The sequence below is a fragment of the Phacochoerus africanus genome, chromosome X (genome assembly GCF_016906955.1).
Source record: "Phacochoerus africanus isolate WHEZ1 chromosome X, ROS_Pafr_v1, whole genome shotgun sequence".
NCBI classification, from domain to species: Eukaryota; Metazoa; Chordata; class Mammalia; order Artiodactyla; family Suidae; genus Phacochoerus; species Phacochoerus africanus.
This window is the reverse complement of record NC_062560.1, coordinates 60443042-60461623: the sequence shown is the minus strand read 5'-3', so window position 1 is coordinate 60461623 and position 18582 is coordinate 60443042. Positions and strand designations below refer to the sequence as shown.

The following is an 18582-nucleotide window of genomic DNA, read 5'->3' as shown; positions in this document are numbered from 1 at the left end:
ATTGAATGAGAAGTAGACAGTGTTCCTATATACCCCCTAACCTACACAGGCACAGCCTCCCCCAACTATTAACATCCAGCACCAGTGTTATATTTGTTATAATCAATGAACTTAACACTGATACACCATTATCACCCAAAGTCCACAGTCTACATTATAGTTCACTCTTGGTGCCGTATATTCTATGAATTTGGGCAAATGTATATTGACATGTATTCACCACTACAGCATCATACCTCAGTTTCCCTGCCCTAAAAATCCTGTGTTCTGCCTACTAAGCCCTCCTTTTCCTCTAATCCCTGGCAACCACTGATCTTTTTACTGTCTCCGGAGTTTTTCCATTTCCAGAATGTCAAATAGTTGGAATCATATAGTCTTGTACCCTTTTCAGTTTGGCTTCTTTCACTTAGCAATATGCGTTTAAGGTTCCTCCATGTCTTTTTATATCTTGATAGCTCATTTCTTCTTAGCGATGAATACTGTTCCATTGTTTGGATATACTACAGTTTATTTATCCATTTGCTCATTGAAGGAATCTTGGTTGCTTTCAAGTTTTGGCAGTTATGAATAAAGCTGTTATAAACATTTGTGTGCAGTTTTTGTGTGGATCTAACTTTTCAACTCATTTGGGTAAATACCAAGGACCATGACTACTGGATCATATGGTAAGAGAATGTTTAGTTTTGATAAACTGTCTTTCAAAATATCTATACCATTTTACATTCCCACAAGCAATGAATGACAGTTCCTGTTGCTCCATTATCCATGCCAGCATTTGGTATTGTCAGTGTTTTGGGATTTTGGCCATTCTTTCTGGGGTGTCCTGGGATCACTGTTGTTTTAATGTGCAATTCCCTAATGATATATGATGTTGAGCATCTTTCCATATAATTATTTTCCCGCTGTGTAATCTTCTTTGGTAAGGTGTCTATTAAGGTCTTTTGCTCACTTTCTGCACCTGTGGCATATGGAAGTTCCCAGGGTAGCGGTTGAATTGAAGCTGCAGCTGCCTGCCTACAACACAGCCACAGCAATGTGGGATCCAAGTTGCATCTGCAACCTACACCACAGCTCATGGCAACACCAGATCCTTAACCCACTGAGCGAGGCCAGAGATGGAACCCAGAAACTCATGGATACTAGTTGGGTTTGTAACCCACTGAACCACAATGGGAACTCCTGCTTTTGCTCACTTATAAATGGGGTATTTGAGGCGCTGCTTCATTACCTCTGGGTCCCACTGTTTCAAGTGGGAAGTTAGCAACAATTCATATTGTTGTTCTTCTATATGTAGTATGCACTTCTCTCTGGCTGCTTTCAAGATTTTCTTTTTCCTGTGTCTTCAGCAATTTGACTATGATGCGCATATGTTTTTTCTTTGTATTTAACCTGCTTAGTTTTCTGAATCTCTAAATTTGTGATTCACAGATTTTGGGAAAATTTCAGCCATCATTTCTTCAAATAATTTTTAATGGCCCCTTCTCTCTCTTTCTCCTCTCCTACTGGTATTCCGATTATACATACGGTAGACTTTTTTTACATTATTCCACAGGTCATGGGGGCTCTTCATTTTTTTCCATTATTTTTTGTTTTCAGATTGCTTAATTTGTACTGGTCTATTTTTAAGTTAACCAACCTTTTCTTCTGTCATTGACAATCTGCTATTAAGCTCATCTATTTTTTTTTTTTTCTTTTTCAGGCTGCATCTGTGGCATATGGAAGTTCCCAGGCTAGGGGTCAAATCAGAGCTGCAGAGGCCAGCCTACACCACAGCCACAGCAACATGGGATCCGAGCCGCATCTGCAACCCATTCCACAGCTCATGGCAACAATGGATCCTTAACCCACTGAGTGAGGTCAAGGATTGAACCTGCATCCTCATGGATACTATAGTCAGGTTTGTTACCAGTGAACCACAACAGAACTCCTGAAGTTTTTTTTCTATTGTTCTTTTTTTCCCCAATTTTTAATAATTGAAATATAGTTGCTATACAATATTATGTTAGTTTCAGGTTATTAAAATGGTTTGATATTTGCATACATTATGAAATGATCATCACAATAAGTCCAGTAATCATTTGTCCACACACAAAGCTATTACAACATAATTGACTGTATTCCTTATGCTGTGTATTACATCCCCATGGCTTATTTATTGTCTAACTAGAGGTTTGTAGCTATTAACCCCCTTCACCTATTTCACCTCCCCAACTTCCCTCTCCTGTGGCAAGTACCCATTTTTTCTGAGTCTGTTTTGATTTTTAACCTTCAGATACTGTATTTTTCAGTTCCAGAATTTTTTGTGTATAGTTTTTTCTCTGAGACGTCCTACCTTTTTATCCATTATAAGCATATTTCCCCCTATGCCCTTAAGCATAGAAATAAGCTACTTTAAAGTCCTTGTCTGCTAATTTTAATATCTGAGTCATCTTGCAGTTGGTCTCCATTGATTGCTTTTCCTCTTGAGTATAAATCACATTTTCTTTCTTTGTTTTTATATGTATAGTAGTTTTAGGCTTGAATCCTAGACTTTGTGAATGGTATGTTGTAGAGATTCTGAATTGTTTTGTTCCTCTAAAGAGTACTGATTTTTCATTTTAGCTAATTTTCATTTGGAGTCTAAGCACGTGTAGCTTAGTAGTCTACCAGAGATTTGGGCAGGGTTTATAAAGAGAATTAGGGCCCCTCGTCTGTGGTTCTCTCCTGGGACATCTTTCCAGTCTTTAGTCGCTACAGTCACCCTATACTCAGTTCTCTCACTCCTCAACCAATAAAAGTTTCTATACAAGTTATACTTATTCCAGGTCACAGCAACTGCAGCCTGCCCATGGGTGAAAAACTATAAAATACTAGGAGACTCTTTCAAATGACCATTCTTCTCTTCTCTGTACTATAGTGGAAATAGCATTAGAACTGAGAACTTTAGGGCCTGTATTAAAGTCCTAGCTTGGCCACTTTCTAGCTGTGTTGACTTTGGGTAAGTCAGTTCTCAGACACCATTTCCTCATCCTAAAATGGGGATAAGAATGTCTGCTTCATGGGGTTTTTAAGAAGATCAAGTGGGATAATACATAAGCTAAGGAAAACAGGCTCAGAGGAGCCAGATGATATCCTATCTATTAAGTGGTAGGACTAACTAGTTACTGCAGATCTCTCCATGATTGTTCTGCTACACCATATTGCTTCTATCTCTCTAATGACTACCTGCTCCATCCTCCCCTCCCAAAGACACCTCCCAGTACCTACCATGATCTGATCACCAAGTTGAATACCAATAAAACAGTAAGCCAAAGTCCCTGCCCCAAAAAGTTCAAAGTACCATTCCCATCTAAATGTTTAAGACCCTACAGCCTATGTCTGCTTTGGTTGCTCTCAGGACCTTGAGGTAGCTGTTTTCTTATATTCTATTCAGTTTCTAATTGTTATCTAGAGGAGGGGTTGGCTTGATACAACCTACTCTGCTGTTACCAAAAACGGAAAATGCTATCCATGGATTTTTGGCTTTGCTATCTAGCTGTTCAATCTGTTTTTATGCCATGATATTTGGAGAGATTAAGAAACTATGCTGTTGGAGTTCCTGTTGTGGCTCAGAGGGTTAAGAACCAAAAAACATGTTTGTAAGGATGCGGGTTTGATCCTGGCCTCGCTCAGTGGGTTAAGGATCTGGCGTTGTTGCAAGCTGTGGCATATGTCGCTGATGTGGCTTTGATCTGACTTTGCTATGACTGTGGCATACGCTGGCAGCTGCAGCTCTGGTTCAACCCCGGGAACTTCCATATGCCACAGGTAAAAAGGAAAAAAAAAAAAAAAAACAAAACTACACAGCACCATCCTCCCATAATCATCTGGTATTTATTTTAATAATAAATGAAATATAATATTGACTATATTACTCAGAATCTTTGTCCAGATTTCTTGTACTTCTAAAGAATAATACTTTCTCTGAATTTAATTGCTAGAGAGTTATGGACCAGTAGTGTAAAAGTATAACTGCTCTCCTCCCACCCCTTCATACCTGTTGTAGTCTTGGCTATTCCTTGATCTGGTAGTGCTCCAAGTTTCCGATGCTGATCATACCAGTCATTTACCGTCATAGATGCCAGACTTGGATAACCAGCTCCAAACACTCTGCAAGAATCATATCACACTTAGAAAAGTAAACATAAATAGCACTATTTAAAGGCCTCTTCAGTAATAAAGCCTATGTCTGTTTCACCCCTGCTCTCCTATTCAGGAATCTTCTGAGGAGTTGTGTAAAACTCCTATGAAGATGTATAAAAAGAGGAAGGAGCATTAAAGACAAGAGCTTTCACAAGAAAATACCCCACTTGGTTTCATTTCTCTAGGCTAAAATAGGTCTCCAACAGCACATCGTGGGATTCAACGCCCCCAAACTTTCCAAAATGTGACAGCCACCTAGTCGGACCTACTTGACTTCAGCTGACCAAGATACCGGAAGAATCAATTAATGGGTGAGCTCCATTACGATACTCTCATTCTGTCCACCAGGTCATGACCAATTATTAAGGTCTTGATTATTTTAGTTCTTATCTGGGCATTTTCTCTTCTCTTCCTCATTCTTCCCCGTGACACAATTCCCTGGTATTCTTCAGACTGCCTCCATCAAGCGTTTATTGGGAAAACAGCTCCTTCTCTCTAGATTAACAGTCCTCTATGAATAGACCATATTGTCCTTATCTATTCTGTTTCCCCCTAAATCTTAACACCCCATATCTCCTCCATCCACAAAGACTGTCCATACTAGCCACTGCCCTTCTCAATCTTTGCACTCATATCCTCACCTTTTTGTGGGAATTACTCCTACACGGAGACTTCCAATACCCATGGAGGTGGATCACACACCTTCTAGATCCTTCTCAAGAGACTATCCAATGCATAAGATCCCCAAACCTTCCTTTTCCACCTTACTAACCATAACACTTCTCTTTCAACACCTGTCCTCTTCTGGAGGGTCTCATCACCCCCTCATCCTTACTGTCAGTCTATAGCACAGGTTACAAACCTAACCAATTGCTGGATTGGTCTGAAAACTTCTCAGGAGTCCTCAATAGTTTTATGGGCCTTTCCTCTACCTCCAGAGATCCTTCTTAGCCTAACTTTAAATTACCACGAGGCCTCCATTTTTCCAAAAGATTGGCTGTTTAGGACTGATTTAAATAAATTTCCAGGAGTCTCTCAACTGATAGGGGAAGTTACTCATTTGGCTCATTAGGCCTTTTTCTGTTTCCAACATATATCCAACTATACCTGGTCCTTACCCCAGGAAACCTGAACATTTCCTATTGCAACCGCAAACTCTCAGTGCCACTACAGGTACATGGAACCTATAAATCCCCATACTCCTGGCAGGCGACATAATGTAACACTTCACTGGGGAAAATTTCCAAATTATATCCAAAAAAATTATGAATACAATCTCTTCAACTTTAATAACACTCACACTATGCTCTTTGGGCTAAGTGATCGAACAAGACAGTCTCTCACTAAACCCATGGCTAATGAAACCTTTACCTCAACTGGGCTCCAAAACAACCTCTTTCACCTTTTGTATTGAAATCTGCTCTGTCAGCACCCTTGAAGAGTAGAAATAAAAAGATAACAAGGAAAAAAAAAAAAACAGGTAGCCTCCATATAGTCCTGTGTCCAGACCAGTATTTTACAGATCATAGATATAATGCCTCTACTACAGCCCTCTTTATTAGGAACTAGATACTTCTTATGTGGCAGTATGGCCTACCTAGAACTTCCAAGATGCTGGTCAGCACCCAATGCTCAAATCCTACACCCTCATGAAATGGCTGCCTCAGATTTAATTCCTAATCTAGGGTCATTCTTAGCACATGCTCTAAAAAGACCAAGACACAAAATAAAGACAAGGAAAATAGGCCCACCAGAACTTGGCTATCATGCCCATGACAACCCCATTTTAGAAAAACCAGGGGGAGGCCACTCCATATGGTGAAGCCCCTTCTGGTTCATGGGGATTCCCTTACTAGAAAGATCTATCTTGAACATCTCTCTAATCTTACAATAGTCCTGGAATGCCACAGTGAAGGCATTCGAAGACCAACAGAGATCTCTTAATAGCCTAGAAGATGCAGTCCTACAAAACAGAAGAGCTCTAGACATTCTAACTGCTGAAGCAGGAGGCACTTGTGCAATACTTAATGAAACCTGCTGCTTTTATATCAATACTACAACATGAGTAGAAGAAAATCTGAAAGTTTTAATAAAAGCTAACAGAAATAATACAGAGGGCTAGAGAACATGCTGCCTTAGAAACCTAGGCATCTCTATTTGCCTCACTTTCCTCCCCTCTTAAAGATATACTTCTTCCCCCCATAGCTCCCTTTATAATTCTTCTCTTAATTTTTTTTTTTTTTGGTCTTTTTGCTATTTCTTGGGCTGCTCCCGCGGCATATGGAGGTTCCCAGGCTAGGGGTCGAATCGGAGCTGTAGCCACCAGCCTACGCCAGAGCCACAGCAACGCGGGATCTGAGCCATGTCTGCAACCTACACCACAGCTCACAGCAACACCAGATCATTAACCCACTGAGCAAGGGCAGGGACCGAACCCGCAACCTCATGGTTCCTAGTCGGATTCACTAACCACTGTGCCACGATGGGAACTCCTCTTCTCTTAATATTACTCCTTAGCCCCTGTCTAATACATCTCTTAATCAATTTCATACTAACACAGTCCAGACCATGGTTAACAGAGCTACTGGAGAAATGCTCCTCCTTCAGCAGTACCAATACCAACCTATTCCCCAAACCCCTGTTTAATCTTACTTTTCTTTTCTTCCTATCCTCCATAGTAGGAACCTACCATGTCCAGCCACCCAGTATTTGTTGCCCCTAGCCAGCAGGACGTAGCTACAGAAGAGAGGACCTATCCCCATATAACAAAAGGCTGGAATGATAGGTTCTCAGAGGATGGTGACAGACTCCCACCCCACCCCAACTCCCCAAATGTGGCTGTTCACCTTGGAGACCTGCTGTGGACACCCTTTTCCAGAATGTGTATGCTCAAGCTGGGCAGCAAGAAACAATGGCCTGCAGAGAACAACTGCTTGCATAGATTAACCACCTACAAGGATTAACTGCCCTATGTCATGGGATTCAACCCCTACCCCTCCCTTGACCTTACCCTCCTCCTTCATTGTTCCTGGCACAGATCCTTTATAAGCCTAGCATCTCCTCACAGTCGGGACTGGCACCATCTTGAGCTTAGCCCGTCCACCTCAGATGCCTTAATAAATCTCTTGCTTTACCAACTTGGCCTTGTGCATTTCTCCCTCAGCAAACCTAAAAGCATAACCTCCCCAGGTGAAGTCATGACCTTTTAACAATGCCCATTCTGTTATTCATGCACTGCAAATGAACCATAAAAGCACTGGGCTTGCGAAGGCAATCCACTTTTTAGTACTACCTACTTGGCTTGGGCCATGTTCCGAGTGAGAACAAACGGTTTCATTGGAGGCTTATCCTGACGAGATGAGTGAGAAGTTGATGCCTGAAAAGGAAATTAATTATCAGAAGTGTACTGGTCATTCTGCCCACCCCACTATGAAAGCTCTTTAAGTCTGTAGGTGCTTGAAAAGGCCTGGATTCAAAATTCACTCACTCCCTATTTATCAGTCTCCAAAATATATTTGCAGAATACTAATGGTGGAGGTTAGCTCTCTTCAGGAGGCCCAAGTATCTTGCTGGAAAGGAAAGAAAAGAAAGTTCTCTCAGGAATCATCTCACCACAAGTGAAAAATTACTTCACTTTAAAATACTCCCCTCCAAAAAGGAATATTCCAAAGCCTTCTTCCATGTTCCACCTAAATACCCTGAGCTGAATTTGAAGCCCCTTTCCTCACCTGGCCTTCAGTGCCAAAGTGACATTATTAAGACCCTTCTGCTAAAACCCTGTTCAATATAATTATGCTAATAATTGTCAAGAGCACCCTAGGGTGTTTTAGAAGTGGATGTTCCTAAATGCAAAGCAGGGAGAATGGGTTAGGAGCTTTCATATACAGGTGTATAGAAATGTTTCAAGGAAACTTAGTTGTCCAGGGGAATACCAAAACAATGTATGATCAATGTATGTTCACTTGGTTCTAAACTCCATCATTTCCAGAGCCAATTCCAGTACCCAATGAGAGAGCGTAAAAACAAAAAAACAGAAATAAAGGAGAAGATCCAGAAATGTCCAGCCTCATAATGCTTGAAAACCACTCATCTAGATATGCTCAAGGGGCCTTAAGACCTTAGAACACTAATTGTTCATTCTTTTATCCTTTAACAGGAACTAGGATGATGTTACCCTGAGGCAAAAGCTCCTGGGCTAATTAGTACAAATCAAATTAGCAAGAGGTTTCTCTGAGGACTTAAATAAATGCCTGTGACTAGCTGATAAATTCAACTCATGTTATATCCTGAACCAAAAACTAAGTGGCAGCAGAGCCTAATATTTTGAAGTAGCAGCTCCGAAACACGGTTATAATCTTCAAAGAGCCAAAGCAGTGTTACACCAAGTTTTTGTTACCAACATGCCCAGTATTTTGTGCATAGAGATGTCTTTCCTGCATCTGATATTTAGGTGATGCATGGTGCATCACTGTGTAAGGTTAAATTCTGGTTCCTCCCCCAACCTCAACACATTCCATGTCTTTTATCTTCTCCCCCCCCCCCCTTTTTTTTTTTGCCTTTTTAGGGTTGCACCTATGGCATATGGAAGTTCCCAGGCTAGGGGCTGAATTAGAGCTATAGCTGCTGGCCTACACCATAGCCACAGCAACGCAGGATCCGAGCTGCATCTGCAACCTACACCAATAGCTCACGGCAACACCAGATCCTTAACCCACTGAGTGAGGCCAGGGATCGAACCCGAGATCTCATGGATCCCAGCTGGGTTCATTACCAGTGGGAATAGCCAGTGGGAACTCTGTCTTTTTCTCTCTTGTCTCCAGTTCCAATTTTCTTCTTCATTCTCATCCTTTCCCTCTGTTTATTACAGTCAAGCACAGATTTTCAAGGCCTACCTCCCTGTGCCTTTCTTTGGCTATCATGACTGCTCACAACCAAAACCAATTTTCACTTGAGATGCCTCCCTCCCTCCTGGCATGTCACAAAATTACAAATGTTAGAATGCACTGAGGGAGTTCCCGTTGTGGTGCAGTGGAAATGAATCTGACTAGGAACCATGAAGTTTCAGGTTTGATCCCTGGCCTCCCTCAGTGGGTTAAGGATCTGGCGTTGCCGTGAGCTGTGGTGTAGGTCGCAGACGCGGCTCAGATCTGGTGTTGCTGTGTATGTGGAGCAGGCCAACAGCTGTAGCTTGTTGGGCCCCTAGCCTGGGAACCTCCATATGCCGCAGGTGCTGCCCTAAAAAGACAAAAGACAAAAAAAAAAAAAAAAAGCAAGCAAGCACTGGAGAAAATTAATATAAACTAGAGAGAAAGCTATCGTAGTGAACCTTTGGCCTTCCTCCACTAATCCTAATAAGACAATGATTTTATGGAAACTTAAAAGGATTTTAATTTGGTTACTCTCCTGTAGAAGATTCAAATCTCTGACAGTAGCTTTTTGAGCTATATAGGCAACAGCCAGCCTTACCTCTTTTGAAGAGTCTTTTTCTCTCAGGATCACTATCTCCTGGTCAATGCTCTCAATCTCTTCCAAGCTGATCCCAATCCACCTTCGAAGATGAAGGAGGTAATATTCACGAACACGTTCATCATCTGCTTGACCACTTTCCACAGCAGATTTCAGTGCTGACAACCTATGTTCCACCTCCTTCTTCTGCTTGTATCTGTTCCACAGAAAAGCATTACCCATGAACTTAAAAATAAAGTGGTATTTCTTCAAACGAAGGCCACAATACAATTTTACCTTTGCAAATGATCAGGTAGTAAGTACACTGATTTCCACTTGGCAAAAACACAGATTCTATACCTCAGAATTTGCCACCAAGGTAGTTCTCTCACGACTACAAGGCAAGGAAGGGATCAGTAGAGGCTGAGAAATATATTCTGAAGCTAGAAAAATATAAGTAACCTGATCTGAGCAATTCCTCCCATCGTCTTTCAAGATCAGAGTGCCTTAGTAACTTTACAACATCAACCTTTACTAGGTTGGGTACTTAGTGTTGTACAATGTTCATTTGGGAATTACAGCTTCAAATAATCATAGAATCTCAGGAGTCATTTACCTGCTACTGATGCAGGAATTCCTTGTGAAACAGCCTAAAAAATGGTCATCTCTTCTTTTCTTCTGAGCAAAACATTTCCAGCCCTTCTGACTCATCCTAGTATAATACAAAGACTCATATCCACCTTGACTGCCTTTTTCACCATGCATTCTAGTATGTCATCTCTCATTCACTGGACAACTACTTACTGAGTACTTATTGTGTGACAGGTACTGTTTTCAGTGCTTGAGACACAACAGTGCATACAACCAAGTCCTTGCTCTCCTCTAGCTTTCATTGTAGTGTGAGAAGACAGACAAAAAGAAATAGTCTTTTTGAAAGAAGAGTCAGGTGGCGATAAGTGCTATCAAGAACCAAAGAGCATAGTAAAGTGGAGAGAGTGATGGTGTGAAAGTAGGGATGATCAGGAGAGACTACTCTAAAGAGGTAACGTTTGACCAAAGACTTCAAGGAAATAAGGAAGGAAGCTATGCAAGAGTGTTCTAAGAGGGAAAAGAAAACATGAAGGTCCCGGGGTGGGAGAGTGCTGGCCTGACACATTTGAGAAATAACAAGGAGGCCAGTGTGCCTGGTGTGGAATGAAGGAAATAAGATCGAAGAGATAGCCAGGGCCATACTTCAGAGAACCTTGTAGGCCAATTAAGACCCCAAATATCAAATGTCATGATATTCTGAGTGAGAAGAGAAAGCCACTGGAAGCTTCAAAATCGAATACATGACGTGAAAACTTTTTTTTAGTGGAGTATTCTGATTGTTGTATGATGTAGACTGCGGTGGAGTTGGGGTGGCTGCGAGGCAAGGGTGGAAAGAGGAAAATCAATTAAGAGGATATTGCTACAATCCAGGTTGAGAGTGACTTGAAATAGGGAGGTGGTGAGATGTGGATATATTTAAAATGTAAAACAGGATTTACTGATTTATTGGATTTAAGGGCTTGAGGGAAAGAGAGGAGTCAAGGAAAACTCCACAATTTCCAAGAGAAATGTATTGAAATACCTATGAATGGAACCCTAGACAGCCTGAATCAGATGCTCCTCTACAGGTGTTCACCCAAACCTAGAGTCCTTAATCTGAGGTCCATGGACAGAGTTTGGGGGGGAGGGGTGTCCTTGAATTCCCTAAAATTTTGTACAGAATTCTATGTATGCATTTGGGGGGGGGGGATTTTTGTAGTTTTAATCAAATTATCGAGGAGGTCCAGGACCCATGAAGTCAAGAACCACTGCTCTAGAAATATTCCTTATTATAAAAACTTTTAGACCCTTCTTTTAATGAACAAGTGGGCACTTTATGTAATGTTACAAATAACTGTCACAGCATCATCACAGGTGGCCTTCTGAGTAAAATACAATACAGGTCAATTCCTAGTTCATGAATGCTATTAGAGACAACACTTGAGAACATTTAACTTTGAGTACATTTAATTCTGGTGCAACTCCTACCTCCACCCTCTTTCCTGGATGTTAAGTCAGGAAAAAAAAGAAACAGGGCCTTAGAATATATATAATCCAGGGTAAATTCTGGGTTACTCTATTGGGCCTTTGTTTTTTTTTTTTTTCCTTTTAGGGCTGCACCTGCAGCATATGGAAGTTCCCAGGCTAGGGGTTGAACTGGAGCTGCAGCTGCTGACCTACACCACAGTCACAGCAATGCCAGATCTGAGCCACATCTGTGACCTACGCCACAGTTTGTGGCAACACCAGATCCTTAACCCACTGAGCGAGGCCAGGGATTGAACCAGCAACCTCATGGCTCCTAGTCAGATTCGTTTCCGCTGCGCCATGACAGGAACTCCTATCCTTTTGTTCATCTTTTGTGGATCCCATGCCACCATCATGCTCACCTGAGGGCCAGCCAATGTAGCTTCACCTTCCCTCCTCTCGTCTTTTAAGGTTTTTTTACCTTAAAATCTCTGAAGCTTCACCTTTTCTCCTCTGCTCTTGTCTTTAAGGAGCTAATGTTATCTTTACCAAGGTAATGTCTTATCCATTCCACTTTTGCTACCAATCCTGTCCCCATACACATTCTTCCAGTCCTTACTCTATCAATCATCCTCCCCTATCCTAGAAACACCTCCCCTTAATTCATGTTCTGTTCTGTCTTTTCAAATGACCACTCTTCTCTCTTCTGAACAGCACTACAACTGGTAATTTAAATTCTAGCTTGGCTACTTACTAGCCATGTAACTTGGAAGAAGTCAATACTCAGAGCCCATTTCCTCATTTCTGTTTTTTTTTTTTTTTTTACTCTTTTTTAGGACTGCACCCACGGCATATGCAAGTTCCTAGGCTAGGGGTCGAATCAGAGCTATTGCTGCTGGCCATAGCCACAGCCACACAGGATCCGAGCCACGTCTTTGACTTACACCACAGCTCACAGCAACACCAGATCCCTGACCTACTGAGCGAGGCCAGGGATCAAACTGGCATTCTCATGGATACTAGTCGGGTTTGTCTCTGCTGTGCCACAATGGGAATGCCCATTTCCTTATTTCTAAAGTGGGAATCTGCTTCATGGGGTTGTTAAGAGAATCAAGTGAACAATATTCATGAAAGTGCTTTGTAAGTAGCAATATAAATATTGTTAGATGATGAGAAAAATTGAGGTTAGCAGGGGCTAGATGATGCCTTATCTATTAGGTGGCAGAAAATGGACTGGTCAACCCAGGTCTGTCCGAATCCAAAGCCCAGGCTTTTTCTGCTATACTATATTGCTTCCATCTTTCTGATGACCTTTCCAAAGATACTTCAAATACCTACTATGATCCAACTGTTGGGTTGGGTACCAAAAATACAATGATACAATTAAGATACAAAGGATACAATTAGTCAAGGTCTGTGATCTTTAGAAGTTCCAAGTCTAGAGAATGACAGATAGTTATGCCATGATAAGTAACATAAACTAAGTGCTACAGAATCTCAGAAGGGAGAGAGGCAACCATGATAAGTAACATAAACTAAGTGCTACAGTATCTGGGAGGGGAGAGAGGTAGGGAGAAGCTTCAAATAAGTCATGCCGTTTGCTCGCTCTCTTCCCCAGGCTTCTTTCTGTAAGTACTTCTTGCTGCACCTTGTTGAGTCTCTTACCTCTGATTGCCTTCCTTCCTCCTCCTTCTCCCTTATTTTGCTCCAAGGTATTATCTTTGGTTTTTTTCTCTTGTTTTTTTCTTCACGAACCATCCACACCCACTGATGCTCCTAAATTTTTAGCACTAGCCACAAAAGGCTAAAACTCCTAAGTTTTAGTTACACATTTCCATCTGTCTATGGACATGGCTGTCCAGTTGTCACTTTAGGGCGTAAATCAGTAAATCTAAAACTAGACTCATTACTTACCCAGCTTCTACTTCTCCATTTCTGTTAAAGGAATTTAGGTGCAGTTAATCAACAAGATTTACTCCTCAAAGATGGGAATCAGTGTAGAGAAGATATGTGAAGAAAAAGCTTTTGAGAGAGAGGACATCCATGTCCACAGACAGATGCAATTATGTTTCTTCATAGCATTACTTAGAATAGCAAAAAAACAAACAAAAAAAAACCCCAAAACCCTTAAATAGTCTTAAGTATTTGACAATAAAATGTTAGTTTAAATAATTATGATACAACCCTAAGATGGAATATTATTTGACCACTAAATATCACGACTTCAAAAGACATGGGAAAATCACAGTAAGATGTTAGGTTAAAAAAAAAGATTAAAAAAACCCCTGTATTTACAGTATTATTTCAAATTTATTAGCTAAAATAACTATCTGGAAGGAAATACATCACAAGTTAACAAAGATCATCTCTGAGTGCTAGAATAAAGGCTTTTTTTTTTTTTTGGTCTTTTTGCCTTTTCTTGGGCCGCTCCGGTGGCATATGGAGGTTCCCAGGCTAGGGGTTGAATCGGAGCTGTAGCCGCTGGCCTACACCAGAGCCATAGCAACGCGGGATCTGAGCCGCGTCTGCGACCTACACCACAGCTCACGGCAACGCCGGATCCTGAACCCCTGAGCAAGGCCAGGGATCAAACCTGCAACATCGTTGTTCCTAGTCCGATTCGTTAACCACTGAGCCACTACGGGAACTCCAAGGCTTATTTTTAATTTTAAAAATATTCTGTTTTCCAACTTTCTATGAGTTACTTTTATATTCAGGCAAACCTGTAACTTCCATTTTTAACCATCCTTCTAGGCTCATTTCAAATAGTACTACATTCTGAAACCTTTTTCTTATCATTCCTCCAACCAGATGTGATCACTCCCTGGTCTTTCTCCACAACACCATTTGTATCTCTCTATGGCATTTAGTTTTTTTGGGGAGGATATATTACAATTATTTGGACACCAAACTCACTGCTTAAACTACCTGTTATATGCCAACGGGCTGCCCCTACCTTCTTACAAAGGACATGATGCTGAATTCCACTTCATCAGCTATCATATTTCCTCAAATCATCCACTGTCACACAATAGCTCTTAATCCTACTTTATTATTCTTTAAAGCCCTTACCACCTAAAGTCGACTATTTACTAGCTTACTCTCCACCACCAAAATAAAAGCTCCATAAGGGCATGGACTTTGTCTGGTTCTCCATTACCTAGAACAGTTCCTGGCACACAGTAAAAAAAGCTCAATAAATATTTTAAATGAGCCAATCAATTTTCAGCTCTCTAGATAAGGCCTTTCCTTTCCCCTAAGCTTCACGCTACCAGATACCTCTACTTGGATGTCTCCTAGGCATCTTAAATGCAACGTGTCTCAATATAGAATTCATACTCTCCCCTAATCTATTCTTCCTCCTCCATCCCCCATCTCAATGAGTTCCATGGCCATCCACCTAAGTTAGAAACATAGACATCTTCCTTGCTGCTTCCTTCTACCTCATCTGCCACAGCCGATCACCAGATTCAACCCTATAAATAAATATCCCCCCATCCTTTCTGCCATTGTAGTGATAAGGCCTTATCACATCTGTGACCTAAATGGATCTAATATTCTCCCTCGGGATGCTTTCTAACTGCTGCCAGAGTATGCTAGTTAAAATACAAATATGACCTTGCCACTCTTTAAGGGAAAAAAGAAAAATGCTCCAGTGGATCCCAAATCATCAAAACTAAAGTTTAAGCTCATTAGCATAGCCTAACAGTGGGTAATGTTTATAGAACATTTACTATGTGCCAGATACTGTGTTTTATGTGGTTCACTATATTAATGCCTCTTAACTCTATGAGGTAGATACCATTATTACTTAGACATCACATAGGAGGTCACTGAAGGCTTAGATAGGTTACATAAATTACCCAAAGTCCAATGGCTTATAAGTCACGCTGGGTCTCAAAGCCAGGTTTCTGACTCTACCACCTGTACTCAACTACAAAGATATAATAACTGACTTTGAGAGCTCACTATATCTGACATTGTGCTAATTTCTTTTTATGAGTTTCTCTTCTACTCTTCCTAACTACTTTATAGGACCTATTATTAGCCAATTTTACAGCTGGTGAAAATTAAGGCACCGAGAGATTAAGCAACCGCCCCAAAGTCAGAACGATTAAATGTTGGAACTGGGATTCAAACCTCTTCCCAAGTTCTCAGGATCAAGGTTATTCTTTCACCCTCCTCACACCCCAAGCTCTCCCTGAGCTGAACCCTACAACATTCCTCAGCATCATTCTTTCCCGCCTCTCACCACCCACTTTGTGTTCTAGCATCACCTAATTGCTTATAGTTGTTCGCAGCCTCAGCACTGTGCTCTTTAATGCCCCTGTAGCTTTACTTATGCTATTATCTTTGCTGGCTAAAGCCCTCCTTTCCTCTTCCTCTAGATAATACTCCTATGCATTCTTAAACAGCTCACCACAGGAGTCACCTCTTCAAGGAAGCCTTCTCCTCTCTCCTGCTCCCTCTTTGGTCAAGTGTCCTTCCTGTCTGCTCTCTCGGTACCTTCTGCATCTCCCTATCACATTGTTTTGTTTCTGTGCCTACCACACTCTGTTTCTATGCCTCTTTTCCTCAGTAGACTGTATGCTCCTCCAAGGCAGAGACCGCCCATATTCATACAAATATCCATACCCAGTTTGTATCCCCAGGGCTTAGCATAGCTTCTAAACACTGTGAGCACTCATTAAATATTTTCTAAAAACTAAATTAAGAGAGCAAGGTGTTCAAGGTCACATGATGAAGCTGTGCCAGGATGTTACACACCTGATCCAGTATTGCTGGAACAGAGCTTCTCAAACAATGGACCACAGATGGACTACAGCTACAAGATACTGTGCCCTCCAGATATACTTACCTCAGGGTACCACGTGAATATTGCTATGCTGCTCCCTGAGAGAGACTGGGAGACATTCTGCTATAAGCAATCATAAGGTGCTAGGAGTCTGACGGTTAGATATGATCATCTCAACAAAGGCAGAGGCTTCTTGAAAAACTCAGGAGAGTTAGCTCTCACCATGGACTATGCTCAGTAAGAACCCAAAGAGTTTACATCAGTTTCCCAGCTCACCCCCGCCAGAAAAAACAAACAAAAAAAAACATGCACCCCTCCCCTCCGATGGCACTGCCATTGAGCAGTCCTCAAATGACCCACCTCTCTATCTTAGCCTGTCTCTGAGATGCCATAGCAACGAGGCTAGGATAGGCCACGGAGGAATTAGCAGTGTTATTTTCTGCTGAGTTGGTCTTGGTTTTGGGCAGCTCAAACTCTGCCACATGATAGTATTGGCACTGAGTTAAATAGTTTAAAAAGTGTTCTCGAGCCCATTGCAAGTGTTCTAGACGTTTGCTGAGGTTGACTTGTTTCAAGGCGAACGCTCCTTGAAATGCTGGCACCATCAGGTACTTCAGGTCGGTGGAAGCAATCTCTTCCAAATCTTCATTTCGGCTGGAAAGAGCAAAGAGGAGGCTGTGAAGCCTGGTTGGGCATTCAAACTTCTCTCCTGGGAGGGGGGTGGGTGGGAGTGGGACAAAGGGAAAACGCACTGGGAACAGCTGCCGGCTTTCTACAATGAAAGCAGCTGAGCGCTCACGCCCAATGCCTATGCAAATAGCTGACACTAGGGAGCAGAGTCATGGGATCTTAACTATCTCGGAAAGGAGGTGGAGAATGTAAACAATGTACAAAAGATCGCAGTGGGAAATAGGAAGGAAAGGTTGCCGGTTCTAAAGTGCTCCTCCACCCCGGCTCAATGGCTCCACCCTGGGTAACCATTATTACCTGCGTTCTGAGCCGTTCTCAGCCGTTATTACCCTCTTCCCATACCTGAACAGGTCGAGCTGCGATAACATTTCGGCAGCCTTCTTCAGGAGGTCTAGTCCCTTGATCACTTTATCTTGGATTATGCGGGAGCCAGTGGGTTCAGTCGCTACTTCCACCTCATCCAGGAGCTGCTGGCTGGTTTCGAACAGTTCGGGGAGCCGCGGTAGCAGTAACTCATCTTCGGCTGCTGCCATCTTGAGGGAAGGAGGAACCCGGAGGATCTCACTTCCGGGGTCAAAGGCAACCTTGGTGGTAATGAGCTCGGAGAAAAGGGACAAAACCGGAAGGGGCACCGCATTGGTCCGGTAGCCCCATTGTTACATAAGCGGCTGAAAACTTCCGGAGGCGGCAGTTAACTGAGCCTAGCAACCGTTTCCACAGACTCATTTTACCAGGCTGCCTATTACAAGTAGTAGCATCTGTTACGAACACACACACACACAGACAAACAAGCAAACCCTAGGCGCCGCTTTTCGCTTGGCTCCTCGTCGCCACCCCGGGCTGGAAAGAAAATTTTCTTGTGGGCTCTGAGGCGCGGGTGTGCCGAGACCGAATAGGGAGCGAGGGCGGGCGCATGAGGGCAGGTGCGGGCGCGCTCCATGAGCTGGCCAGTCCTGCGCCTTACCTCACAAGGTGCTCCCTGGGCTGACCGGCCGGGACGGCCAGGGACTTGGCCTCCGCGACGCTCGCTCGGTGCGCAGGTCTTCGCGTCCGAGCGCGAAGTGAGAGTAGCGCCCCCCTCCGGCTTCCGTCCACCCAGCAGCCGGAGAGCTGGGTTCCTCCCAGCCAATCCAAGTCCGCCCCCTTCCCAGTCACCCCTCCTACACACCACACCACACACCACACACCCACTCAAAAGTTACTTCCTCCGTGAAACCTTCCTTGAGCTCCTCTCCGCTGCCAAGTCACAGAAAATTTTCATTTTCTCTGCATCTCTATCAGAACACCTACCACTATTTCCGCTAGTGATTTACAAACCTATCTCCTGTGCCAGAATATTAATTTTTGCACCCCTCTGGCACTCATTAAGTGCCACAAACGTGAGCCTGATATCACCTGAATAAAAAATAAGTGATCGCTTTGGAAAGCAGCCCAATTACACAGAACTGCGCTGC

At 42.5% G+C, this 18582-nt stretch overlaps 1 protein-coding gene across 1 annotated transcript in view; it reads right to left on the bottom strand.

The window, feature by feature from the left end:
* IGBP1 (immunoglobulin binding protein 1) overlaps positions 1-18169 on the bottom strand; it is a 34147-nt gene extending 15978 nt beyond the window's left edge. The window contains exons 1-6 of the mRNA XM_047764878.1: positions 18093-18169; positions 17471-17661; positions 16799-17092; positions 9628-9823; positions 7458-7537; positions 4016-4128 (exon numbers count right to left, since the gene is read on the bottom strand). Of these exons, the coding sequence (XP_047620834.1) occupies positions 4016-4128; positions 7458-7537; positions 9628-9823; positions 16799-17092; positions 17471-17661 (874 nt within the window). The 5' untranslated portion in view covers positions 18093-18169. The remainder of the gene's footprint in view (positions 1-4015; positions 4129-7457; positions 7538-9627; positions 9824-16798; positions 17093-17470; positions 17662-18092) is intronic.
* Between the last annotated feature and the right edge of the window lie 413 nt (positions 18170-18582).